This window comes from Notamacropus eugenii, chromosome 5 (genome assembly GCF_028372415.1).
Source record: "Notamacropus eugenii isolate mMacEug1 chromosome 5, mMacEug1.pri_v2, whole genome shotgun sequence".
Taxonomy (NCBI): domain Eukaryota; kingdom Metazoa; phylum Chordata; class Mammalia; order Diprotodontia; family Macropodidae; genus Notamacropus; species Notamacropus eugenii.
In genome coordinates, this window is record NC_092876.1 from 171,514,935 (window position 1) to 171,542,167 (window position 27,233).

Below are 27,233 nucleotides of genomic sequence, written 5' to 3' on the forward strand. Positions count from 1 at the left end.
CAGTAGATCGAATCTAAGCTTTTTGCTCCGTTCGGCCGCCGTAGACAAGGAATCTGCCGGAAAACGGTTACCCGGCAACGAGAAGAAACAACCGGAACCATCGGCACCGGCAGCCGGAGAAAGGAGAGGTAAGGACGGGAGCCCATCTACTCCGTCTCCGCGACTGTCGGCCGCTTTTTCCCCCTTTCCCCTGCTCCCTTTTGGCGAGCTCCCCGGAACCCTCAAGGCGACTGCTCCCTACACCCGGGGACCCATACGGCTCCCCGAGAATCGGAGACCACCCCAGTAGCGACTCCCAGCCCCCCGGAGAGGGTCGCCTCTGGCTCGGCCTGGAGGATCAGGGGCCGGCCCCATAGCTCCTTTGGCCCCCCCCAAGCCCCATCTCTCAGCCTGGCCCAAGATCTCATCACGACCCCCGAACTTCCACCTTCCCTCCGCCACACCTCCTTCCCCTCGGGCCCAGTTCACACCCTCCTTTCCCATTCTCCGAGGCCGCAGCCCTTCTCCCCGAGGTCCCCCTTCTCCCCGGCCTAAGCGACCAAGGCCTTAAGTGGCCTTGCCACCCCCTGGGACCCACCCTGGAGATTCACGCCCTCTAAAGCTGATGTAAACTTTTACTGCAAGATAGGAGAACTGGCCAAGACAAAGCCAACAAATATAAGAACTCCAAAGCCTCTGAGATTTAAGGACTTTGTTTCACCCCCAGGAATGGCAGCTTAGCACATCTAGAGAGGGACATGACCCCCCTGTGCAGAGATAGATGAGGTAAAGATGGAATTTGAGGCTATGTCATCACTTGGGCCATGATGTGATGGAGGGCCTCTAAATTTATACTAGTTCTTGAGCAAAATTTGCCTAAAGGTTTTTATTTACAGACAAGACCATCTCTACATCTTCCCTGAAGGAAGGACACTATAATCATAATATTTAATTAACCTAATGGTTTACCTTAACATAACATCTCTGGGAAGTACAGAAGTATCTGGTATGATTTTTCCCATGTAGATCCAAATAAATTAAAATACATAGTTTAAGAAGGCTTTACATCAAATTATCCACATATTTGTTGTAGAAATAAAGGATTTGGCCCACTCAATGGGCCATTGTTCCCTTACTATCAAAGGAAAGCCTACAACTTTTTGAAGGTATAGATGAGCCTGAGATTGTGCTCAAGAAAAGTTGAAGTAGAGAAGTATTTGTCTATCAGAAATCATTTACTTTAGCATTTTAATTGTGCAAATGAAGTCCTGAAATGAACTCAGTGCTCTTTAATAATCTCTGTGTACAATAGGCAGTTCCTTCCAAAGAGATGTCGATTCCATTCTCCAATACGCATTACCGAATTCCACAAGGATTTGGGAATCTTCTCGAAGGGCTGACACGGGAGATTCTGAGGGAGCAGCCGGACAATATTCCAGCTTTTGCAGCAGCATATTTTGAAAACCTACTAGAAAAAAGAGAGAGTAAGCTTAAAATGGGCTTTTTAAAGTGTTTTGGTTTTTTTAAGTTAAAGAATAATTATTTGATTTTCAATGAAATTTGCTTAAGGAAACCTATCAATAAGTCTGTTTTGACAGGTGACATTCAAAAACAAGTTTTTGGTATTTGATACAGTAATCAAAAATATATGACTTTTAGGTAGATGCCCTTCCAATAGAAGAAATTTATTTCTTCCATGAGTTTCACTGTTTTCTATTATACTAATTCTAACCTGTTTCTTTTTGTCCTTCATAATTGGCCTTTCAAGGACTTATTTAGCAAGACAGGATCTCTCCAGCATATTCATTCTGCTCCTCGGTTTTCAAGCACCTTTTAACTCAATAATTGGCTGTCTGTCCTATTTCTTAAAAATCTCCATGGAAGAAATTCCTTGAACTCCCAAACATATCCAAATATTTTTCACTTAAAAGTAGTATTCTGTAAGAGGGAATTCTACATAGTTTAAATTAAATGGTGCATAATTGTGCTTTCCTAGGATCCCACACCAAAAATGATTACTTTGCTTTATAAAGGAAACTGTCCAACTCTGTAATGGTGGCAATTTTGTTTCTATTCTCCATTGTACCCTCCCCTCTTCCCCCCACACTCTCAAGGCCTTATTCCTGCCCAGAGACAGGGATTTGCCTTTTCAGCCAGTGACTAGTTGAGAAAAAAGTCACACAACGTATTTCACTTCTACCTTCAGAATTCTCCAAGTCATAACACATTTAAGTTAGTAGGATCATTTACCCAAGACTGCAAGTAACCAAAACAGGAAGGTAAGTGGCAAAGTGGCCAGAGGACTAGGCCTGAGGTCAGAAAAGTCATCTTCCTGAGTTGATATGTGATCTCAGGCTTGAAATGTCCAATAGCTGTGTGACTCTGGACAAGTTCCTTAAGTAAGTATGCCTCAGTTTCTCTTCTATAAAATAAGCTGGAAAAGGAAATGGCAAACCACTTCAGCATCTTTGCAGAGAATATCACAAATGGGGTCCCAAAGACTTGGACATAACTAAAAACAACCAAACACCACCACTATCCAAAATTGATTGGTAGGAGCTGAAAGTTATACTAAAGCCTAATCCTACCTGAGACAAGATCTCTTTTTAAGCTACACCAATTAATGATACTCATCCAACAATGGGGTAAGGTGACTGGAAAAACCCACATTTCACATGACTCTTGTTCATTTTAAAGAGAAAGGGAGAATACCTTCTCTGAGACTGGTATAATTCAAACAGCATCTCTCCCACACTAAATATAGTTCAAAATTTTGCCCTTTCCCAGCATTGTTAGGAACCTCTGCCCAGCCCTTTTTTCCTGTACATTTCCGATCATTTCAGCATCTAATTATTATGACTAGGTCATGACCTAACAGATTTAGCTACCTTCCAATACTTTGATATATTCTCTAGGGAAAAAGATGAGAAATTCTAGACTTTGGGCTAAGATATAAAGTATTATGAGCAGTAATTTAATTATGTCAATACAACATTAATTTTGTAAGTTAAAGCAATGCAGAAACTTTATTCATTTTGTAATTTTAGAACTCATTAACTTTTCACTATATAAATATTGAGTCACGATTTCCAGAGCACAGTAATTAAAGCAACCCCAGATTTATGGTCTCTTGGTACTAGTCTTCCAACTAATACTACTTAAATACTTCCAGCTTCTACTGATGCAGATCACAGACCCTCTAGATCTTAATAGATTGTTTCATGAGTTGCTATGACTGAAAAGAAATAATCAGCTGGTGACCAACACACTGTGGTGATATGCCTCTTTGAATTCAGTTAGACTGGCACCTTATGCTTTACTGACATGGAATTTCAGAACCAAGGGTCACCTCCTCACCATGCTATCATCAGAATAGAGCTCAAGTGGACTAATAAAAGCCCACGTCCACCATATATAAATTGTCTACCCTTTTCCATGTGCTTGAAAAAAATTATAATTTTTTTAAAAATGGAGTAAAGAGATAAGTACTTTCCAGATGAAAGAGAACCTCTTAAAGAATCACATAAAAAAAGAAACAAATGATCAAAAATGGCTGCTCTAACAGATTTAACTGATTCCAAATCTGAACTACTTTCTTTCTATCCCCTTCTCTTTCTTTTCTCCCTTACTTTCATCTCTTTTTATACCCAACTTTCTCCTTGCCATGTTACACTGGAAAAAAGAAAACCTCTCCTAATCTCTCTGAAAAAAATACTTTTTAAGGCTGTTCTGTATTGTGAGGTTATTATTAGAGGATATTGTATGCTTATGTCCATTTCTTTGTATGTCTTTTGGACTGACCCTGTGATTTCATTGGTATACCCAATGAGGAAATTCCCTCTTACCAGTGTAGACAACATTTAGAATTCCTTGGGGAATTATTGAAAACAGTAGATGATTTGCCCAGTCATACCTCCAGTGTGTGTAAGAAGTAGGATTGAATCCAGCCCTTATTGGCTTCGAGGCCAGCTCTCTACTCACTATGTCAACATGCCTCACAAGGACACTTCCAGTGTAATAATAGTAATTTTTACATCATAATTTGCAACATAAATTACTCAAGCATTTATAGGACTGTATTTTTATCTGTCATATAGAAATTCATGGAAACAATAGAAATTTAATGATAACATTAAACACCAAGATCCCCAGAGAGTCATCTTAGGGATCTCTCCCTCTAAATAAAAGTTTAGCTGAAGCAGTATGGAAGGGTACATCTCTCTTCTTCCTCTTTAGGCATTAACCCAATTATCAGCTTCTCTGTATTGATCATCTTTGTTTTTCATTTTTCTCCTTATCTTATTTTGACTCCTGCCCCATCTTTCCCCCACTGTGTAAAATTATTATCTCCCCACTATGACAATATTAGGTGGCACAGTAAAGAAGCCAGGTGGGGTGTTAGTAGCCAGTGTGTTGTACTTAGGTAGATTTGTATTGAAATCCTGCCTCAGAAACATACTATCTGTGTGACTCTGGAAGAGTCACTTTAATATCCCTCTCCACCTCATTTTGCTTATCTATAAAGTGAGGTCAATAATAGTACCTGTCTCAGATCAAAAGAGACGACATACAAATAGTGCTTTGCAAACCTTAACGCACTATATACTTCCTAACTAGTATTATTATTACTATAAACAGATATCACCTCTTGTGCTAGGCACTACGTCAATGTGTTTTTGGTTAGCAGTAAAATAACTAATTTATCAAGAGTTTGCTTTTGCTGTATTCTGAGTTTATCTGGATAAGCCCACAATACTTTTTAATTTCTTTTTCAGAAACCAATTTTGATCCAGCAGAATGGGGGGCTAAGATAGATGACCGCTTCTACAACAACCATGCTTTCAAGGTACCATCTGGTGCTACTGAATCTAAGGTCAGTGGTTCTGTCTGTTCTCCTATAGAAGTCTAAATAGATAGGACTAGTTTCTCTCAAGAATTACAAAATGCATCACAGATAGCTCAACAAATGAGATATTTTAAATGGCTTTTTTTTCTGGCCACAAATCCTATTCTGAAAGTCCAAAACTTATACATTGTTAGTTGGCTTGTACTAAATATAAATCTAGACAAAGAAAGAATGTTCATGCAGTTTCAGCAAGTTCATTTGAAATGACACTACTTAGGCATTATTGTTTTTCCACCTTCGAGTAATGGATTTACCTTGCTTATTTCATATTTTGAATATTTGTAAAAACGTAACTAGATCTGTGATTTTAAACGAGTCATTTAACCTCCTTTGAACCATAGTTCCCTCACCTGTAAGATGGAAGGTTTAGTTAGATGATTTTCAGAGTACCTTTCAACTTTAGAATTCTCTGATTCAGAGACCACAGATTGGTATTAGGGATGCAGAGCATGAGATAATGGAATAATTTTTTTCTCTATTTGAAACTAATTAGGCCATACAATGATTGGACATATTACTCTGGTATCACTAGTATAGTATATCTATCTGAGATAACTGGTCCATGCACCACTATCCACACTGCACCTGCAGAATATTAGAACACAGGGAGTGAAAGCAACGACTCACCTAAGCTCCTGGACAAACTCCTCTGGATATCTCTGAAAGGAGAATCTCACCAGACTTTGGAGGTGTAGAATCCAGTGGGTGACAGACGTTAACAGATTCGGAGCCCAGGTTGGACTGGAAGGTCCACAGGAAGGATCTGTTCCGCAGGGGTAAGCCCCCAGCGCACAGCGCAGCGCGGTCAGCGCAGCAGGGCGGAAGGGACCTGAGAAACCCGAGAGTGGCGGGCGAAACCAGCGGAGCAGGAGACAAGCCAAACCGAGCCGGTGAGAGCCGCTGAGCACCAGATATCAGCACAGCAGCCCTTGAAACCTTCAGCCTGAAGACTAAACTTCGGTAAGTCACCTATTGGAACTTCCGGGAGCTAGGATGGCGGAGTGATCAGTAAATGCTCTCTCCTCCCCCCTGATGACCGTGAAAGAACCATAAAATTCTTCCCCAGATAAATCCTGGATCAGCGGGAACAGCAGAAGGGGGCAAATAGTCTCATAACACCAGAGGCTAGAAAAATAGCAAAGGGGGATTCTTCCTAGTGTGGTGGAGGTGATCTGGAAGGACAGACGACCCAGGGCAGAGAAAATTCGCACTGAGACCCAGGCAAGCCTCACGAGCCCCAGGAGGGGTGGGAACACGCATTAGCTTCTAGGCGTGCCCCAGCCCTCCAGGGGAAAAGGGAAGACAATAGGGTAGCTGGGTTCACCATCCCCTGACCTTGCCTTTGCCTCAGATCAGCTGAGAAGATCTCCTGAGACCAGACCACCCCTCCCACACACCTAACAAGCTAACTCCAGGGTTGATCTGGGAAACAAAAAACAAAAGCCTGCTTTTAGCCTAGACACATCAGCTCAACTTAAAGATCTGTACCTTCTGACTGAAAGAACCAGAAGCTACAACACTCAGTCAACATCATGAATCGGAAAAAGCAGACGAAAAGTGAAAAAAACCATAGAATCTTTCTATGGGGATAAGGACCAAAACACAAACACCAAAGAGGTCAGAGCTGAGACTGTACTTCCATCTGAAACCTCAGATGGGACTATGAATTTCTCGCAAGCACAACTAGATCACCTGGAACATCTGAAGAAGGATATAAAAGAAAAACTGGCCAATGATTTTAAAATTATAAAAAAAGAATTCACTGATGAGAACATCACTCTGAAAAGGAAAATTGAACAAATGGAAAAGGAAGTTCAAAAATTAACTGGAGAGAATAATTCCCTAAAAGGAAGAGTTAATCAAACGGAAAAGGAAACCCAAAACATAATTGGGAAAATTGATCACATGGAAAAGGAAACCCAAAACCTAACTGGGAAAATTGGTCGAATGGAAAAAGAAGTACAAAAATTAAATGGAGAAAATAGCTCCTTAAAGGGAAAAATTGGTCAGATGGAAAAGGAGATGCAAAAGCTAACTGAAGAAAACAATATGATAAAGATTAGAATTGGGCAAGTAGAAACTAATGACTCAATGAGGCAACAAGAATCAGTCAAACAAAATCTAAAGAATGAAAAGATAGAAGAAAATGTAAAATATTTAATTGGAAAAACAACTGACCTGGAAAATAGATCCAGGAGAGAAAATTTAAGAATTATTGGCCTGCCAGAAACCCATGATGAAGAAAAGAGTCTGGACAATATCTTCCAGGAAATCATCAAGGAAAACTGCCCAGAAGTACTAGACTCAGAGGGCAAAATAGTCATCGAAAGAATCCACCGTCCCCCTCCCGAAATGGATCCCAAACTCAAAACCCCAAGAAATATCGTTGCCAAATTCCAGAGCTATCAAGTGAAGGAGAAAATACTATAAGCAGCCAGAAAGAAACAATTCAAATATCAAGGACACACAGTCAGGATCACACAGGACCTTGCAGCTTCTACAGAATATTAGAACACAAAGAGAGAAACTAAGCTCAGCATTTTGAAAGCTTTCCCAATGGACTTGGGAAAATGTCTGCAAAAATCCAAAAAGGAATGGTGGTGATTATTTTAAAGTCTTTATAGTTATCAAGTAGTTTCAGGATCTCTAGTTCCTCATTTGAATACAAAGCCTTTCTATAATTGGCCAATGAGTCATTAAGTGTCTGTTGAATGGGCTTCAAATCAAGTGATGACTTAATATTCCATCCAAGTTATTATAAAGAAGACTTCAAGTAACAAATGAGATAATATCTGTAAAGGCTTAACACAGTGCCTGGCACATAGTAGGTACTCATTCTCTCCCTCCATCCTTCCCTCCAAGTATCTTAAGAGTCAAAAATGGAAGAAGCCCCAAAGACCATGTAGACCATCCCATATCTGAATAAGAATCCCTTTCACAACCTGCTTGACAAGTGATCCTCAACCTTTTCTTGAAGACTAATAGTGAGGGGCACATTACAACTTTTGAATAATTTTTTTTGTTAAAAGGTTCTCCTATCAAGCTTCAGTGTGTTTCTCAGCAATTTCCTGCCATTGCTCCTAGTTCTGTCCTCTGTTGCCAGGCAGAAACATTCTAGTCACTTTTTCACGTTAGCCTTTAAAATATTTGAAGACAGTTATCATGCCTCTTGCCCCAACCAGGTTTTTCCTTTCCCAGGCTAACTTCATTTCCTTTAACTAGTTAGCATATAGCATGATCTGAAGGCCCAGGACCATTCTGTTTGCCTTATTTTGGACACTTCCAATCCAGTAACATTTATTAATTATATACTATGTAGCAGGATACCATTAATAAAAAGAAAGCCTCTGCTTTCAAGGAGTTTACATTCTGATGGGGGAGAACGGTACATGAAAGGGGGCAGGAAAAGGGAAGACACACAGAGGATACCCATCACAGGGGCATCGTATTCCCTGGAGTTGAAACCAGGCAGCTCAGCAGATGTAAACTACAGTGAGTTGAGTCTAATTTCTGGCCTAATCTATAAAGGAAGGCATTGAGCGGAATTTGGTACTCTGCCCTCCAATCAGAGGAGAAAGAAGACTGAGAGAGATGGTGTCAATGAGTTTGAAGTATGGTGGTGAATTTAGAAGTGATAAGTTTATCCTGGGAGTGGCATCTTGTTCTGTGCAGTTGAAACCAGGTAGGGCAGCCCAATTTTGGACACTTGCTAACTTACAGTTGTCTTTCCTAAAATATGGTATCCATAACTGAACACAGTACCTCAGATGTGTTTTAAGAAAGAAAGGACTCACTCAGGGTCCTGTGCACTGTACCTTTCTTAATACAGCCTAAGCTTGTATTACTTTGTTTGCCTGCCATTTCATACTGTTGACCAATATTAAGCTTGCAGTCCATCAAAATTTTCAAAGCAGCTGCTGTCTAACTTATATCTTCCCTGTTTTATACTTCTGAAATTAATCTTTTAACTCATAAGATCTTTACATTTATTCATATTAGATTTAATTTCTTCACCCAACTGCATTTCACCATGCTCTCCTCAATTTTAGGATATCCCTACTTGAGTATATCTTCTTTATATACAATATCATTCCACCTTCTCCTCCTTTTACATATCATGTTTCTTTTGAATAAGGTATTGTAACGCTAAATTATGGCAGCACACCTTAGGACTGTTGCTGTGAATGGTTTTAAGGGTCTAATCACATAGTATAATGAACTGTCTATTCAGCAATAAACTAAACATTGTTCAATAAAGTAAAGTATAACATTCATAACAACATCCTTAAGCAAAACATATCATCTAATATATATATGTATCTCATAACACTCAGTATGTCATATGGCACATAACATATATCATTGCATCCCCAAAGTCAGGGGGTCCCAGGCTAGGGTCTTCCCTAGCACAATGCATCCTTAAGGGGTAGCAGAGAATACCACACCATCCACCCCTAGGTCACTGTAAGAACAATCTCTTTAATCAATACACAGGGTCCAAGTAAAGTCCTCTCTCATCTTGACTCGAGGCTGACTTTCAAACCCCATGGCTCCTCCTCTGTGGGCCAAGCACTCCCAGCTCTTGCCTGGGTTCACACACAGGCAACTCTCTGCTCCTTCTCCTTGCTTCAACTCACAGGGACTGTTCCACTCCAAGCTCTTCCTGCTTCTGCCTGACAGCAGGCTCCAGGGACTCCTGTCCACAGCTTCTGTTTCTAGGAAAACAAAGTTTAATAGGATTATAACAATATTTATACACATTACCAGTGCCATCATCTCAGTTAACTCATAAAGACCAACAGACGGGGCTTCTGTGTGAGAAATTAACAGACTAACATACAGGCTGTCTGAGGAGTTAACACAGACTAACATACAGGACTTCTGTCTGAGGAGTTAACACAGACTAACATACAGGACTTCTGTCTGAGGAGTTAACACAGACTAATATACAGGACTTCTGTCTGAGGAGTTAACACAGACTAACATACAGGACTTCTGTCTGAGGAGTTAACACAGACTAACATACAGGACTTCTGTCTGAGGAGTTAACACAGACTAACATACAGGACTTCTGTCTGAGGAGTTAACACAGACTAACATACAGGACTTCTGTCTGAGGAGTTAACACAGACTAACATACAGGACTTCTGTCTGAGGAGTTAACACAGACTAACATGCAGGACTTCTGTCTGAGGAGTTAACACAGATCGACAAACAAGAGTGCTGACATTACAAACATTCTTTCCGTTAGGCCTCCCCACAAGCAAGTTCCCCTAGTCTGCTCACACTTGCTTCTCTCTCTCAGTTCTGCTTCTCTCTGTGCTTCTCTCAGCTCTGCTTCTCCCTCTAATCAATACTATATATATATATATATATATATATATATATATATATGTATATATATATATATATATATATATATATATATATATATGTGTGTGTGTGTGTGTGTGTGTGTGTGTGTGTGTATATATACATCATATATGTATATATATACATACTACTTTCAATCAAAGATTCTTGATTGATTCAATCAAAGGCAAAACTCAATCAAAGGCACTTGATTGTCTAAAACTCAATCCAGAAAAACAGCAAAAATTCCTACTTTGTTTGTCGTTACAGGTATACCCTTCCAGAGCCACCACGTCTCAAAAAAGCATATGAAATTATATTTGCTCAACCCATTGAATTTTCACACAGATGTAGAGGCATCCGAACCATGGGTTTTGTTACTCCTTTCTTGTATCTTATGAATGTCTGGGTATCTCTACTACTGTTCTTCTTGACACACTACTTTCTAAGGACCTATCTTGATGGATTTATTTTGACTGTTTTCTACCTTCTTCTCCCTTTTCAGCTTTAAGGTCCTTATTAAATTTGCTAGACTTCAGACAAGAGCCATAACTAAGAATTTTTAACCCAGAGCAAAAACATTTCAAGGGAAGGCAGCAGGATAACAAAAAGGACAAGTCACTACAGGTTCAGAACTACTTAGAGAGAAGAGTTTTTTTTTTCTCCCCCCACATCCTCTGCTGGCTCATGAGACTTAACCCATGCATCTCACCTGCCTACCATCTCCCAGGTGCTATCACCATCATATCCTTTTCTGAAGTCCACCTTTGCCTGCAACCTTCTTGAGTCATAGGCCATTGGAGAACTGCAATGTAATTTAATTCAACAGGCATTTATTAGATTCTTACTATATGCAAGAAATTGTGCTAGGTAATGGAAATAAATAGCAAAATCACCTTCAGGAGGCTAACACAGGGATTTACATGTACATAGATAAGCAAATACCAAGTATTTCAGAAGTGAATTTGGGAAAGCACTAACAACTATTGGCAGACAGATCAGGAAAGGCCTTCTAAAGGAGGTAGCATGTGAGCTGAGCATTGAAGAGAGAGCACTAGGGATTCTAGGATTCTAAGAGGCTAAACTGAGGTGAGAGAAAGTTCCAAACATGAAAGACAGATTTTGCAAAAAACACAAAGGCACAAGATAGCAGATCTAAGAAGGCCCTGTCAGAAAGATAGGAAGGACAACCTAATGTCTTCCTCAATAAAGACCAAGGAAAGAATAGCAACAACAGCCAGTAAAATACTACATGATAGTTAATAGTAATAATAATATCACTGGCATTTATACTGTGCTTCAAAGTTTGTAAAGCGCTTTCAATCTTCACAACAACCCTGTGAGGCAGGTGCTATCATTATCATCCCCACTATACATATGAAGAGACTGAGCTAAGAGAGGTCAAGTAACTTGCCCAGAGCCAGCCAAATTTTTGTCTGAAGTAGGATTTGAACTCAGGTCTTCCTGACTCCAAATCCAGCACTCTGTCCATTCTCTCCATTTATTATCTGATGATTTGCCACTGTTAATAATCCAGGTTAATTATTTCACAACTGTGCAATAACAAAAAGAGAAAGAAATAATTTTATTTTATTAATGTCTTCAGTAGTATTTTAACCCTTTACTTATTAGTCTCACATATGTATGTAGTTAAAAAAAAAAAAGATATGGAAGGATAGAATATACAATGGCAATAACAATAAACCTTTAGACTATGACAAGCAGTAACAGTTCAAATGATCACAAACCCCATTTTACTGATGATGGAGGGGTAGGAATGATTGTCTCTAGCTCTGTAGGAGTGAGGATGAAGAGAAAAGGCACACGCAAGCACTCCTAAGATGTTCACTGAACCAAAAACCCCAGTCTACTTCAGGCAAATATGTTTTTATCATTTTTTTTATTAAGTATGTTCCATCTCTGACCAGAAGGCTTCTATTCCTGTTTTAAACTGGCAGTCCATAAATGCAAATCCTGTTCTCAGGTACCATCTTTTTAATCAGCTTATTGATCACTTTCCAAATCTGTCACTATCTTCTAAATTTCTTACCTCCAATTGGCAGCACTAACTAAAACATACTCCCTGGCCCTAAAATCTTCAATTTCATGCCACAGGTTTTTGGATTTCTTGTGGCAGAAATGTGTGTGCGTGGCAGAATTCTGTGTTCATATGAATCACCAGAAGTGGGAAATAGTCATTTGGCCTAGCAAGTCTTGGAAATGGTTTTTGGGAAGATGATTTTTGTCATCACATTGACAGATAAATGTATCATTTCCCTGCTTCAGGAGTCATGAATCACCAGATTCCTAACAGCATCCCAATTCCTTTTGGGATGACTTTTCCTTAGAAGTTTAGTTCAAGGGACCTGTACTTTCTTGGAGCCCCTTGAAAACTGCTCTCCCAAAATCTGCCACAAATGTCAAATTATGCCCAATTTCCTTCCCAATTCCAAAGTCCTCCAAATCACTTTCACTTATCCTTTTCCTTCTTCAGGTAAGTTCCTTTTCTCATATATATAGTCTTTCTCCCCCAAAAGCTGAAAGTAGCAGTAGTTATTTTTTATGCGTTTAGAAAATTCCTTCATTACTTTGTAGTGAAAGGTCTGTTCTTTAACCTTCATCCACAAATTTCATCAACCATATCAGTTGAACTTTATATGTATATATATATATATATGTATATATGCATATATATACTTTATACCACATATACAACACAATGGTGTTTAGTTGGTATTTGTCTGAGATTTGAGAACTTCATATTTTGTGCATGATTCATTATAATGGCATCAGCATGTGATATAAAGTACTGTGTTAGTGGCCAATACTACAAAAGACGAAGCTCCTTATTGGAGCCAGACAATCTTCTAAAATGAGAAATTGAAGCATTTTAACTAATTTATCATGTGTTTGTTGCTTGTTTATTCCTATTTCACATTTTTATCATTTCTGCTCATTCTTTCTTACCTCAATTCATTTTAGTTCAACAAGTATTTAACAAGCTCCTATTGTGTCCAAGGTAATGTGCTTTTCTGAACTTCACTTATTTTATATTTTTCTTTGATCTTATTCTTTAGCAAGTTTGGCCATTTTGACTTGCAATAGATCTTACCTAATATTCCTATTACACATTTTTATCATTTCTGCTCATTCTTTCTTACCTCAATTCATTTTAGTTCAACAAGTATTTAACAAGCTCCTATTGTGTCCAAGGTAATGTGCTTTTCTGAACTTCACTCATTTTATATTTTTCTTTGATCTTATTCTTTAGCAAGTTTGGCCATTTTGACTTGCGATAGATCTTACCTAATTGATCTCTGCTTTCTATAGGAGGCACCACCTGAAAAAAGTGAACCTGAAAAAGAAACACCTCAGGAAGTAGTGAAAGAGCAGGAAACACAGGTGTCCTTTGTGGTAGGTAATTCTTCTTGTCATTCCGAATTTGCCCCAAATGGTATTATTGTTACCCAACTATATTCCCAACATTAATCCTGTGTATTTATATAAGCTGTTATGGGCAGCTCTAGGTGTCGCAGTGAATAAAGTTCCAGACCTGGAGTCAGGAAGACTCCTCTTCCTAAACTCAGATACAGCCTCAGAGACTTACTAGCTGTATGATCCTGGACAAGTCACTTAACTTTGTTTGCCTTAGTTTCCTCATCTGCAAAATGAGCTGGAGAAGAAAATGGCAAACCACCTCAGTATCTTTGCCAAGAAAATCCAAAATGGGATCACAGAGCCAGACACGACTGAAACGATTGGACAGCAAAACAACAAAATTATCCTATTGTATTTCTGAGGGATACTTTTCTTTTTAACAAATTATTAAGCATCAGTGATGATCTAATTAAGATGTCAGTCATGCTAAGTTATACTTGCTTATGTTAATCCTGTTGTACTCATGTTTTATTTGCAGAAAGTTCATTTTGAGAAGTAATGAGACTAAAAGGCCAGAATTAAGAATTTGAGCTCAGTTTAATAGGCAATAGAAAGTCATCATAAATTGTTAATAGCTATATTATGAAAGCAAAATTATTCTTATCAGTATAGAAGTTGGATTGAGGATGGATAAGGGAAGAAAAACTTTTCAAACAATTAAAGCCATCCAAGAATGGAATGAGCTAGACTGCGTTGTGAGGAGGTAGTGATTAAGCTTTCTGTAAGCCTTAAATGTAATTTGTAATTATGATTATTCAAGTGGAAGCTGCATTGCTACTTGTTCAATATATTTTAGAAGGGCTTCTTGATCATACTCATATGACCTCTAAGCTCCCTTCAAAGTAGAAGATTCTATGTTTCCACTTCCCTCCTTCCTCATTTTCTGAATCTGAAAGTCATTTTGATCTCCCTAATTTCTAACTTTAGCTTTATTTTTTTTTTTTTGCACCTACTGAGCCAGCACTTTTTAGAGATTTTGAAAGTTTTCTTTTAAAGGACATCAATAAAGGACTCTGGGAAGATGGTGCATGCAATAAGGCAGGAAATGACTTGGCTTTCCCAAATCCCTCCCCCCAAAAAATAACTTAAAATAGTTCCTCAAGGTGAATTTAAGAGTGGCAGAAATAATTAAATGACAGAATAAAGCAGTAGTCCAGCCTAAGATAACTTCGGAAGAAGTTAGGAAAGATCTGGCCCAAAGAGAAATGCAGATATTACCACATCAACAAATAGCAAGCCCCCGGGAGCTATTCTGTCAAGGTGGTAGCCTCTGCTTTGGGAACTTCAGCCCAATGAATGTGGGGTCAGGCATAGGGATCAGGCAGCTCATCAAAGCAAAATTGCAGGCCCTTTACCAGTACTTATGGCAAAGGACAGGCAAGTTACACAAAGAGGACTGAGCACATGACTTGTGAGTGCTGTGGCAAAGGGGCAGGGGCCCTGCTGGTTGTGGTCACTCTGAGTGACCAAAGAGCAGTGTCTTTGGTTTGGGGTGCAAGGCAGAGGGCAAGCTCACACTTGTGGACGCAGGAGAACAGTGATACATTCCAGACTGCAGGAAGTGAGAACATTTGTTGTAACTGTGGTGCTGGGGGCCCTGGTCATGGCTCTGGGGAACAGAGGAGTACATGAGATGACTCATACATAGTCCAAGGCATGAGTCAGAAGAGCAGTGACCACACCTGGCCTTGGATCATAGGTACATTGGAAGAAGAAAAAAATCAAACACCCTCTCAGACAGACCTCTGAATACAACAGCACAAAAAAACCTAAAACCTGAGACATCCCCCAGGAGCTGAGCCTAACCAGGTTAATAGCCAAGAAATAGACCATTAAAAAATGAGTAAACATGCAAGAAGAAACTTGACAGAGATAGTTACTGTATGTTAGAAAAAAAATGTAAAATAGGCACAAGCCCAAAAAGAGTTGTTAGAAGAGCTTAAAAAGGACTTAAAAACAAGAGAGGTAGAGGGGACAAATGGGAAAAGAAGTCAATAATACAAGAAAATTATGAAAAGATAGTTAACTAATTAGAAAAAATTATTTGAAAACATGGAAGAAAGTAGCTCCTTTAAAAGTAGAACTGGGCAAGAAAAAGCTAATAAGACATCAAGAAATAATAAATCAAAATCAAAAGAATGAAAAAATTGAAGATAACATAAAATATCTCATTGGAAAAATATCTGACCTAGAAAACAGATTAAGGAGAGATGGGAATTGTTGGACTACCTAAAAGTGATAATCCAAAAAAGAGTCTTATTAAAGAAAAAACCTAGAAGGTAAAATAGAAATTGAAAAAAAATCCACTAATCAACACCTGAAAAAGATCCCAAAATGAAAACTCATAGGAACATCATAGCTAAGTTTCTTTTTTTTCTAATTGGTGGGAGGGAAGGAAGGGAGGCAATCAGTGTTAAGTGATTTGCCCAGGGTCACACAGTTAGTAAGTGTTAATATCTGAGGCCAGGTTTGAACTTCAGTCCTCCTGATTCCAGGACCAGTGGTCTGTCTGCTGCACCACTCAACTACCCCCATAGCTAAGTTTCAAACTCCCAGGTCCAGGAGAAAATATCTCAAGCAACTGAAAAAACAACTTAGATATTATGGGGCTAATGTCAGGATGACATAAGATTCATCAGCTTCTATATTGAAAGACCAGAGAGCATGGAATATGATGTTCCAAAGAGCAAAGGAGCTGGATTTACAACCAAGAATAACTTACCCAGCAGAGTTGAGTGCAACCCTTCAAGGGAAAAAATAGATATTTAATGAATTAAAAGACTTTCAGGCATTCTTGAGGAAACAACCAGAACTGAACAGAAAATTTGATTTACAGATATAAGAATCAGAAGAAACATAGGAAGGTAAATATGAAAGACTAGTCAAAGGGATTCAATAAGGTTAAACTGTTTACTTCTTATATGGGAAAATATTTGTAACTCTTAAGAATGTTATCATTTGTGGTGGGTGAAAGATGAAATGACTGAGGAAACAAAAGTTTGATCTTCTGAGCATATCATTGTATTAAGCAGTTCATACCAATTACTCAACAAACCAGGACCAGACCTCCTCACGTTAGGGGTGGACCCTGCATACAATAGGAGACAGACTTTTATACATTAAAAACAATCAACACCAATTTGAAGGAAACAATACAACATTACATTGGATGAAAGATTAGGGACCTTTTCAGATTGGAAGGAGAAGAGCAAACAGGTGCAATTCTCTGAATTCAGAAAAAGAGATATCTCACTCTTCACCACCCCCCTCCCCAAAGTGTCTGTAAACAATCAAAGGAACATGGAAACAATAACTGATTAATTAGTATAGAGTCTGTTTTCATATAAGACATATGTGTTGCTTAAGATGTACAATTATGAGAAAACTTTGCATCAATCTTTGGATCTGACTGGGTTTCTGATCAACATAATCTAGGTCCTTGGTTAAGAGTCATTAAGCAGCAGATAGAGGTGGTCCAGTTTCCCAGCCATGAAGGTCTAGGTTCTAACAATACAGTGAGTTGTTCTCCCACTTCCCACAATTGAATAAAGTTTTTCACAAGACACAAGTTGTACTAAACTTATAATTTAATAGAAAAGAAACTGAGCTAGCTCCAGAATTGAGTCACAAGATGGAGTTAATGTGGTTCACTCAGTTGCCACAGTTTAACCACTTGCTGTCCTAATCCCCGCAATTCCCTCAAATATCAGGGTAGCTAAAAAAGAGTATAACATAGATTGAGGGCTTGAGTTTGAGTCTATTATGATGGGATTATCCTAAAAAATAATATTGAGTAGGGAGAGAGAAAGTAGAATACATTATCTTAGAGAGGTGTGAACAGAAGACCTTTTATAAGGGAGAGGACGATGGGGTGGAAGATGGACAGCATAGGAACCTTATTTTCATCAAAAGTAGGTTAAAGATGCAAGAATATATACATCTGGCTGAGTATAAAAGTATCTTCTTAACTTACATGGAAATAGAAGGGCAAGTGGATAAGATAAGGAAGGGTCTTTTGGAAGGGTGTACAGAGTAGGAAGGTAGTGGTCAGAAGTAAATTAGACTTCTGAGGTGGGGATAGGGTTAGGAGAGAGAGATAATTATTACAGGTAACTAGTAATTATAAATTTGAATGTGAATGGGATGAACTCACCCATAAAATGAAAATGAATAGCAGAATGGATCAAAATGCAGAATCTGACAATATATTGTTTACAAGAAACATTTAAAAATGAGAGACACACATAAAGTAAAAATAAAGGGCTGGAGTAGAACTTTTATGTTTCAGCTGATGTAAAAAAAAAAAAAAGCAGTGGTAACCATCATGATTGTTGGACAAAGTTAAAGTTAAAAGAGATTTAATTGAAAGAGAGAAGCAGGGGGAAACGACTACATTATGTTAAAAATTACCATAGATAATGAAGTAATATCAATACAAAATATATATACCAAATGTTCTAGCAATCTATATTCCATAAGGGAAAGGTAAATGAATTAAAGGTGGAAATACATAGCAAGACTAAAATAGTGGCGGACATCAATCTTCCCATCTCAGATAAATCGAACTAAAAAATAAGGAAGAAATCAAAGAGATTAGTAGAATCCTAGATATGACAGATATCTAGAGAGAACTGAATGGGAATGTAAAGAAACATATCTTTTTTCAGCAGTACATGACACCTTTTCAAAACTTGATTAGAGCATAAAAATCTTATACTCAAAAGCAGAAATATTAAATGCATCCTTTTTAGATTATAATGCAACAAAAATTACATTTAATAAAGGACCATGTAAACATAAATTAAAAATTAATTGGAGACTAAATCATCTAATCTTAAAGAATGAGTGAGTCAAATAATAAGTCATAGAAACAATAAATAATGTTATTAAAGAGAATGATGAGACAACATACCAAAACTTATGGGATACAGGAAAAACAGTAATCAGAGGTAAATACATATCTTCAAATGCTTACATCAATAAAGAACAGATCAGTGATTTAGGTATGCAATTAAAAAAACTAGAAAAAAATTTAAAATCCTTAATTAAATACCAACTTGGAAATCCTGACAATTAAAAGTGAAATTAATAAAACTGAATGTAGGAAAAACATTGAATTAATAAATAAAAAGTAGGAGATGGTTTTATGAAAAACCCAACAAAATAGATAAACCATTGGTTATAAGATTTTCTTTTAAAGAAGAAAACTAAATCACTAGTATAAAAATAAAAAGGGTGAATAAATACACCACTTTATATGCCAATGAATTTAATGAGTGAATTGTAAGAATACTTACAAAAATAGAAACTGTCCAGATTAACTGAAGAGGAAATAGAATATCTAAATAAACCTATTTTAGAAAAAGAAATTGAACAGACCATAAATGAGCTTCCTAGGAAAAAAGTAGCAGATAGGTTTACAAGTGAATTCTATCACAGTAACAGTTGGACAAATTACTATGGAATAACTAAGTTATTCTGAGTATTATAAGTACTCAGATCAGTACAAAGGATCTATAAAAGAAGATGCTATCCACCTCCAGAGAAAGAATGGATAAACAGAAGTATGCGTAGTATTGTTTTACATATATATGTGTCATATGGTGACATCTAGTGCAGGGTAGAGAAGGGAGAAAGGGAGAGACATTTGGAATTTGAAATGTAACTGAAAAATAAATAAAATTAAATAAAAAAGCAAAATTTAAAAAAAAGAAGAGTGATAGTGAGACTCCAACTGTTGGGATGTAATTAAACATTTCACATTGGTTCAATTAAATGTAAATTAAACAAGTTCCTTTTGACAGCACACATATAAATCTTTTGACATTTAAAGATACTGCTATAGCTTTGATATAGCATGTAGCTTTCACTTAATGATACTATGCCAATTTCACTAACTTTCTGAAAGCAAATTGTTATCCTATGATCCTTTTTGATCTATTATTAAATTTGCTTTTGTTGTCAGGTGGTTAACAATGACTTGTATTAGAAGTATTCTTTGATTTATAGCATAATGATTTCTTGATTTAGAATATCTGATATTACTAAAAACACAATTTTGATTAATTAGAGCTAACATAAATTGCACTAAAAAAAAATTGTGTCTGATGGAGACTATAATTTTCTGAATGACTCCAATGTAACTTTTTTTCTCTCATTCCTTTCAAATCACTCAAAGACTAAGTCAATTTCTTCTGTTTTCTTACTCTGACTTATGGTCTTCACAGAAAACATTAAATTTTACTTACTTTTCAATTGCTTCCTGATTTTAAAATAAGTTTTTCTCTCTCTGAGAGCCCTTTGAGATTCCCTTCAATCTGGGAATCACAATGTGTACGGGCTGATAACAGGACTTGCTGGGTACCTTAGGTTGGTTATTTAAAAGCAGTAAGCAACAGAAGTAAATAAATTCCAACTTTACTTACTTTTGGAGAGAAAACTGAAAATCATCTAAAATTTTTATGTTCTGCCTTTTAATAAAAAAAAACACATTTCAATCCTGCAATAAATTTGTCATTCTCTTTTTTAAAAAAGCAAATTCTATCAAACATTTAAAGATCGAGTAATTCCAGTATTAAATAAATTATTTGAAATAATAAACAAAGGAGTGCTACCAAATTCCTTATACACACACAAATTTGGTTCTGATATCTAAACCAGAAAGATCAAAAACAGATGAAGGAAATTATAGACCAATTTTTACTAATGAGTATTGATACGATATCCTAAATTAAATATTAACTAGGAGACTACAACAATATATAATAAAGATTATATGCATTGTGACCAAGTGAGGGATGATTCAATGTAAGGGAAAATATTAACATAATTATATCAATACCAAAGTAACAAAAATCATGTGATTATATTAATAGATGCAGAGAAAGCTTTTAACAAATTACAACACTCATTTCTATTTAAAAAAAACACATGGAAGCATAAGTATAAATGGATTTTTCTTTAAAATTATAAGAAACATCTACCTAAAACCCATTAGCAAGCTTTATCTGTAATGGAAATAAACTAGAAGCTTTCCCAATAAGTTCAGGAGTGAAACAAGGATTCCCCTTATCACCACTATTATTCACTATTATACTAGAAATGCTAGTAATAGCAATAAGAGAAGAAAAAGAAATTAAACGAATCAGAATGGGAAGTGAGGAAATAAAACTATCTCTTTTGCAGATGGTATGAATGGTATGCTTGGAAAATCCTAGAGATTCAACTAAAAAATTGGTTGAAACAATCAATAGTTTTAGCAAAGAAGTAGCAGGATATAAAGTTAACCTACATAAATCATCAGCATTTCTATATAGCACTAATAAAGTCCAGCAAGAAGAGATAGTAAGAGAAATTTCATTTAAAATAACCATAGACAACATAAAATACCTCAGAAGTATATCTGCCCAGGCAAATCTAGGAACTATATGGACATAATTATAGAATATTTTTTATACAAATAAAATCAGATTTAAATAATTGGAGAAATGTTCATTCTTCATGGGTGGACTGAGCCAATATAATAAAAGTAACACTTGTACCTAAATTAATCTACTTATTTAGTCCATACCAATTGAACTACCAAAAAAAAAATTTTTTTAAATTCATGTGGAAGGACAAAAGGTCAAGAATAAAAAAGGAATTAATGAAAAAAATGTAAAGGAAGGAGCTCTAGCGGTACCAAATCTTAAACTGTATTATAAGGCTATAATTAACAAAACTATCTGGTACTGGCTAAGAAATAGAATGGTAAATCAGTGCAATAGAATAGGTATACAATACACAGTGATAAATTATTATAGCGACTTTTTTTATTAACGTCAAGATCTAAGCTTTTGGAGGGAAAAAGGGACCTATTTTTACAAAAAACATTTATAGCATCTCTTTCTGTGGTGAATAAGACCTGGAAATTGAGGGAGATAATGCCCATCAATTAAGGAATGGATGAATAAGTCGTGATATATGATTGAAATGGAATGTTGTTGTACCGTGTGAGAATTGATGAGCAGGATGATTGCAGAAAAACCTGGAAAGACTTACATGAACTGATGCAGAGTGAAGTGAACAAAACCAGAAGAATATTGTACATAGTAACAGCAATATTGTACAATGAACAATTGTGAATGACTTAGCTATTCTCAGCAATACAGTGATCCAAGACATTCCCAAAGGACTCATAATGAAAAATGCTCTCCACCTCCAGAGAAAGAACCAATGGCATCTGAATACAGACTGAAGCATACTATTCTTCACTTTCTTTTTCTTTAGTTCAGGTTTTCTTCCTCAAAATGACTGATATGAAAATACATTTTACATGATTGCACATGTATAATCTATATCAATAAGACTGCTTACCATCTCAAGGAAAGGAGAAGGGAGGGAAGGAGAGATAAAATTTGGAACTTTAAAAAACGAGTATTAAAAATTGTTTTTATATGTAATTGGGAAAAATATTTTTTAAAAGATCTAAAACTTTTGGGATAAGAAATCACTATTTGCCAAAAATTTCTGGGTAAACTAAAAAGCAACATTTCTGACAGAAACTAGGTACAGACCAATGTCTTACACCATTTATCAAGATACAGTCAAAATGGATATGTGACCTAGATATAAATGGAGATATAAGTAAATTAGAAGAGCATGGAACTTATTGCCTATCAGATCTATGGATCAGAGAAGAATATATGAATAAACAAGAGATAGAGAGCATCGTGGAATGTAAAATGGACATTAGTTAAATTATATTTTAAAGGTTTTGTACAAATAAAAAACAATGTAGTCAAGACAGAAGGAAAAGAAAAATTTGACTGGGGGGATGGATTTTATAATTTCTTGGATAAAGTCTTCACATCTCAAAATATATAGAGAAGTGAGTCAAATTTATAATTTGAGTCATTCCCCTGTTGATAAATGGTCAAAAGGATATGAACAGAGAGCTTTTGGGAGAAGAAAACAAAGCTACGTAAAGCCATATAAAAAATGATCTAAGTCATTATTGATTAGAGAAATACAAATTAAAACAACTTTGAGGTACCATCTCATACCTGTCATATTGGTTATAATGATAGAAAGGGAAAGTGACAAATGATGGAGGGTATATGGAAAAATTGGGACTTTAATACACTATTGGTGGAGCTGTGGACTGATCCAACCATTTTGGAGAGCAACCTGTATAAAATTGTATGCCATTTTGGGAAGGGAGGTGGCAGGGAGTGGGGAAGGAGCAGGAGGGAGAGAAAAAATCTAAGTTATATGGTAGTGATTGTAGAACATTGAAAATAAATAATAAAAAAAGAAAAATATTGAAAGACTTGCATGAAATAATGCAGAGTGAAACAAGCAGGACCATGGGAACATTGTATCAGTAATAACAATATTGTTTGAAGAGTAATTGTGAATAACTAAGCTGTTCTGAGTAATTTGAATATTCAAATCAACTACAAAGGATTTAATGAAGTAAAGTGCTATTCATCTCCAGAGAAAGAACTGATATATGGAGGTTTGTACTGTATGGTTCATATACATATATATATATATATATATATATGTATATATCAAAAGTTGACTTCTCTAATGTGGGATTCAGAGGAAGGAGGGAGATAACTCAGAGCTCAAACTGTAACAAAAAATGAAATAAAATAAAGGTTGTTTTAAGAACTTCGTATCCTATAAGTACAACTGTGTTGCATATGAATCAATGAAATGTTTACTATTCTATCTGAAACTTATAGCAAGCTTCAATTATCATTGTTTATTTTCCCAAATATGTTATTGTTCAAGAAACAAAGTGTTACTTCAGAACTATTTTGAAAAAATACACATTTAGCTTGGGAATGATTTGTTTTTGTCACAAAGATACATTAAAAAACTACAAAAGAAAGCGCTTGCTCTTTGGGCATTTTCCATTTGGTGCATCAATGACAATACAATATAGAAAATTCCCACAGTAGGCAACAGTTCTTCAGCTGTTGTGCTTTCAAGTTGTTGTAACTTTTATATCCATTTTTAATGTGTCACAAATATGAAGTATTTGAAACCTTTTCATTCTCTTCTACTTTAATGAAGGAGGAAGTTAGTACTGATGACGAGGAGGCTGCTGCTGCTGCTGTCAAAATCCAGGCAGCATTTCGGGGACATAAAGCAAGAAAGGAAGTGAAGATAATGAAAGAGAGTAGCATTGAGGAGCAGTGAATGGAGTGACTGTTTTTATCGTAGGTAGCCAGGGGAAAAAAAATTGCCCGGATCCATCAACCCTATGTGAGGTTATCATTTTTTTTCCTTAGTAAGGGAAATTTGATGTAGCAAAATGACAGTTGTTGCTGTTGTGAGAATCTGTCATGAGTTTAATAAACATGCCACTTTAAACATGCCAGTTTAAAGTTTTTTTGAGGCTGTAAGTCTCAATTGTACTTATTCTGAATCCCTACTCCCAGAGACCTGAGAACTTAGGAATTTTATATCTGGTAGAGGACTAGTTGACGTTCCTGTCATGATTTAAAGACACCATTTACTATCCCTGGATTCTGATCTAACATTTCTCAGGAAAAAATCAGACACAACAGATTACTGTGGAATGGGATTAATATACTTTGTCCCACAAGTATCCTATTCTACAAAGCAGTAGGAATTTATTTGGCCATCAAGATTACATTAAGGGCTAAATTTACCTTCAATCCTGCACAGAATCAGTGACCTGACTTGGGACCCAGAATTTTTTGACAAAAATAAACTGACTTGTCCCCAACTCATCTGATTAAAAAGATAGTTCCACCTCTCTGAGCCAGCACCCAATTAAAGAAAAAAATAGTAGAAACCTTTCATAACACCAGTGTTGAAGAATAGGACTAACCCACCCATAAGGCTAACTATAAATTTGCCTTTACTTATAAATAGTTTTTACAAATTATTGGAAAGGACTTCAGATATTGTTTAATCCAAACTACCTGAGCAGAAATCCCCTCTAAATAATACCTGACAGGTGATGACAATTGGTCATCCAGCCGGAAGATATCCTGTGAGAGAATTCCCTACCTCCCCTGTTCACTGCTTGTAAAGGCAACTAGGTGGCACTGTGGATAGAGTTCTGGGCCTAGAGTCAGGAAGACCTAAGTTCAAATCCCAGCTGAGGATGTGACCCTAAGGCAAGTCATTTCACCTCTTTCTATCTCTGTTTCCTCAGTCGTAAAATAGGGATAATAACAGTACCTACCTCACAGGGTTATTGGGAGATAATATTTATGAAGTGCCTGGCACACAGTAGACAACAGTCCCTTATCCCTCTTCCCACTTCCCCATTACCCCTTCTATTTGCAGGTAGCTTTAACAGGGAATTTTTCCTTCTATCCATCTGAAAGCAACCTTTCCACAACTTTCACCCAAGGAGAGCTCCAGTTCTTCTCTCTCCAGCTAAGCAGAACAATCTAACCCCTCTTCAACATGTCACTAAAGTGTCTACCCCAGATCTCCTTTTCTGCAGGCTATCCTTAGTTCCTTCAACCCATAGTTTGGTTTCCAGTTTTCTCACCTTTTTGGCCACCACCTTCTGGATGTTTGTCAATGTCTGTCCTAAAATGTGATGCTCAGAGGGGTACATGGTACTCTACATATGATTAGATCAGCGAAGAGTGGAATGGAATTATAACCTTACTCAGTCTGGACACTATGGTTCTAGTCATAGGCAGCTAGGTGGCACAATGGACAGAGTGCTGGAACTGGAGTCAGAAAGATGTGGGTTCAAATCCAGTTCCTGACAACTGGGCAAGTCATTTAGCCTCAGTTTTCTTGGCTGTGAAATGGGGATAATAATAGTATCTACCTCCCATGGTGCTTGTAAGAATAAAATAATTGTCAGGATTTTGAACAAACCTTAAAGTGCTTTATAAATGCTAACTACTGTTAACACAATATAAGATCATAAGATTAGAGAAAGGAAATAAGCATTTATATAACACTATGTGCTAAGCATTGTGCTAAGTGCTTTTTACAATTATCTGTTTTGATATGTAGGATATATTTCCTTTTAATGTACCCCATAGCTCAGGGAGCCCCTATTAGGGACTCAGCTCACACAGCCAGGTTGACTGCTGGGGGGCTTAATCCCAAGGGTCAGATTTTCTCTCTAACTCTGTCCCTACTCCAGAGTAAACCTTCCAAAGAAATCTCTTTAAAAACTTAGGTATGGTTAGAGATCACAGGATCCCTTCCTAGAAAAGTACTCATGTATCTCACTCAAAGTGAGAATGTGATAAGACCTTAACCTGAAAGGGCCAGGGTCCTATATTCCTGGACCCTCTCCAGTCATCCTGATGAATGTCAGGCCACTGGACCCAGATGGTTCAGGAGAAGAAGGTGAGGTTGGTGACCTTGCACAGCATTCCCTCACTCAAAAATCAAAGTCAGCTGCAAGTTGTGTCATCATCTTGATGCCATGGTCCTCTTCGAGAATAAAGGCCAAACACAACAACAACCCAATGTATAACAGATATCAAGTATGAACAGCCTTTACTTCAACCCCCCCAAAATGTTTTAAGACCCAGAAGATTGAGAGGTACAAGAAGAAAGACATAAAACATCTCAATGAGTCATTATGCCCCCCATGAAAAGTAAAGATAAGTTGGGTTTGTTTTTTTCAGAACCATTTTCAGATATGTTGCACTTACCTGGAACTGTACTGTCCTAACAACTGACAAGACCCAGATCTACTGACCAGTGAAAGCATGGCAGCTTTCTTTAGTCTTTCAGGTATAGGATGATCCTGTTAGTGGATATCTTCTCTAAAAACCAGGATATTAAACAAATCCTCCTCTCTTTTCTCTGAAACCTCCAAACTTCTCTGAGGTAACTGCTAAAGCAGAAAGCATCCACTTCTCAGGAATACTAGTTGTTGACCAGTACTCAGTGAAGGAAACAAAAAGGCAGAAGAAGGCAGCCTAAGTCTCAAGGTATAGTCTCATATCCACCTCTGAAAATAGGTTTCTGTTGTTGTGTGCTTGTGCTACAGGCCACCATTGCCACTGAGGTTGGGTAGGGAGGAAGGAAGGATAAAGAAATCCTCTCCCTATCCCAAGAAAGAAGGGTCAAAAAGAGAGCTGCAGAGTTATCTCCCATGTTCTTACAGACTAAAGTAGGGAGATTTCTCAACAAGAGTCTATCCTTGCTGACTCTCCGTCATCAATCATTTTTGATGAAAACTACCCAACCCCAGTCCCCGGGGGAATCTTAGAAGTTCCCTGTGTCATTTCAACAAGGTATATGTTCCTCAACAAAGAATTAGATTAAAGATCTAACTCCATGGGAATTATCCCAGTTTGGCAAATCAAGGATTCCCTTGCTCATCATCCTACATGAAAAGATGATATGCAATTAAAATATTCTAGTATCTAACTTTCAGGTCATGTGATCAGTAAGAAGGAGGAGTAGACATTTTTTCTGATCCCTTCCATCTCCAAAACAAATTATGCACTATAGATAAAGCAATTTCAGTTGTTTCCATGACTTAAAACACCTGGAATATAAAATAAAGTTTAAAAAAAAATTCATGAACTGATACCTACCCTGG

The 27,233-nt window shown here is 37.0% G+C and overlaps 1 protein-coding gene and 1 long non-coding RNA gene across 3 annotated transcripts; one reads left to right on the forward strand and one right to left on the reverse strand.

Moving 5' to 3' along the window:
* Positions 1–17: 17 nt before the first annotated feature.
* SPA17 (sperm autoantigenic protein 17) lies at positions 18–24,042 on the forward strand. 2 transcript variants are annotated; one of them, XM_072611427.1, is made up of 5 exons: positions 18–128; positions 1,292–1,463; positions 4,755–4,852; positions 13,568–13,651; positions 23,741–24,042. In XM_072611427.1, the coding sequence occupies exons 2-5, from the start codon at positions 1,310–1,312 to the stop codon at positions 23,864–23,866; spliced, it is 462 nt and encodes a 153-aa protein (XP_072467528.1). In that variant the 5' UTR covers positions 18–128; positions 1,292–1,309; the 3' UTR covers positions 23,867–24,042. The 2 variants fall into 2 exon arrangements, with proteins under 2 accessions (XP_072467528.1, XP_072467529.1); XM_072611428.1 differs by lacking the exon at positions 18–128 and adding an exon at positions 149–765.
* On the reverse strand, positions 9,345–11,042 carry LOC140505445 (uncharacterized). The gene is made up of 2 exons (XR_011967499.1): positions 10,950–11,042; positions 9,345–9,600 (listed from the first exon to the last, which is right to left on the reverse strand). It is a non-coding gene; the product is annotated as an uncharacterized lncRNA (long non-coding RNA).
* Positions 24,043–27,233: the final 3,191 nt, after the last annotated feature.

Bases quoted from the DNA above. Each gene is read 5' to 3' on its own strand.
- SPA17 (XM_072611427.1), top strand. From the start codon at position 1,310: ATGTCGATTCCATTCTCCAATACGCATTACCGAATTCCACAAGGATTT. The intron at 1,464-4,754 runs GTAAGCTTAAAA...TTTCTTTTTCAG, and splicing joins CCTACTAGAAAAAAGAGAGA to AAACCAATTTTGATCCAGCA. The intron at 4,853-13,567 runs GTCAGTGGTTCT...TGCTTTCTATAG, and splicing joins CTGGTGCTACTGAATCTAAG to GAGGCACCACCTGAAAAAAG.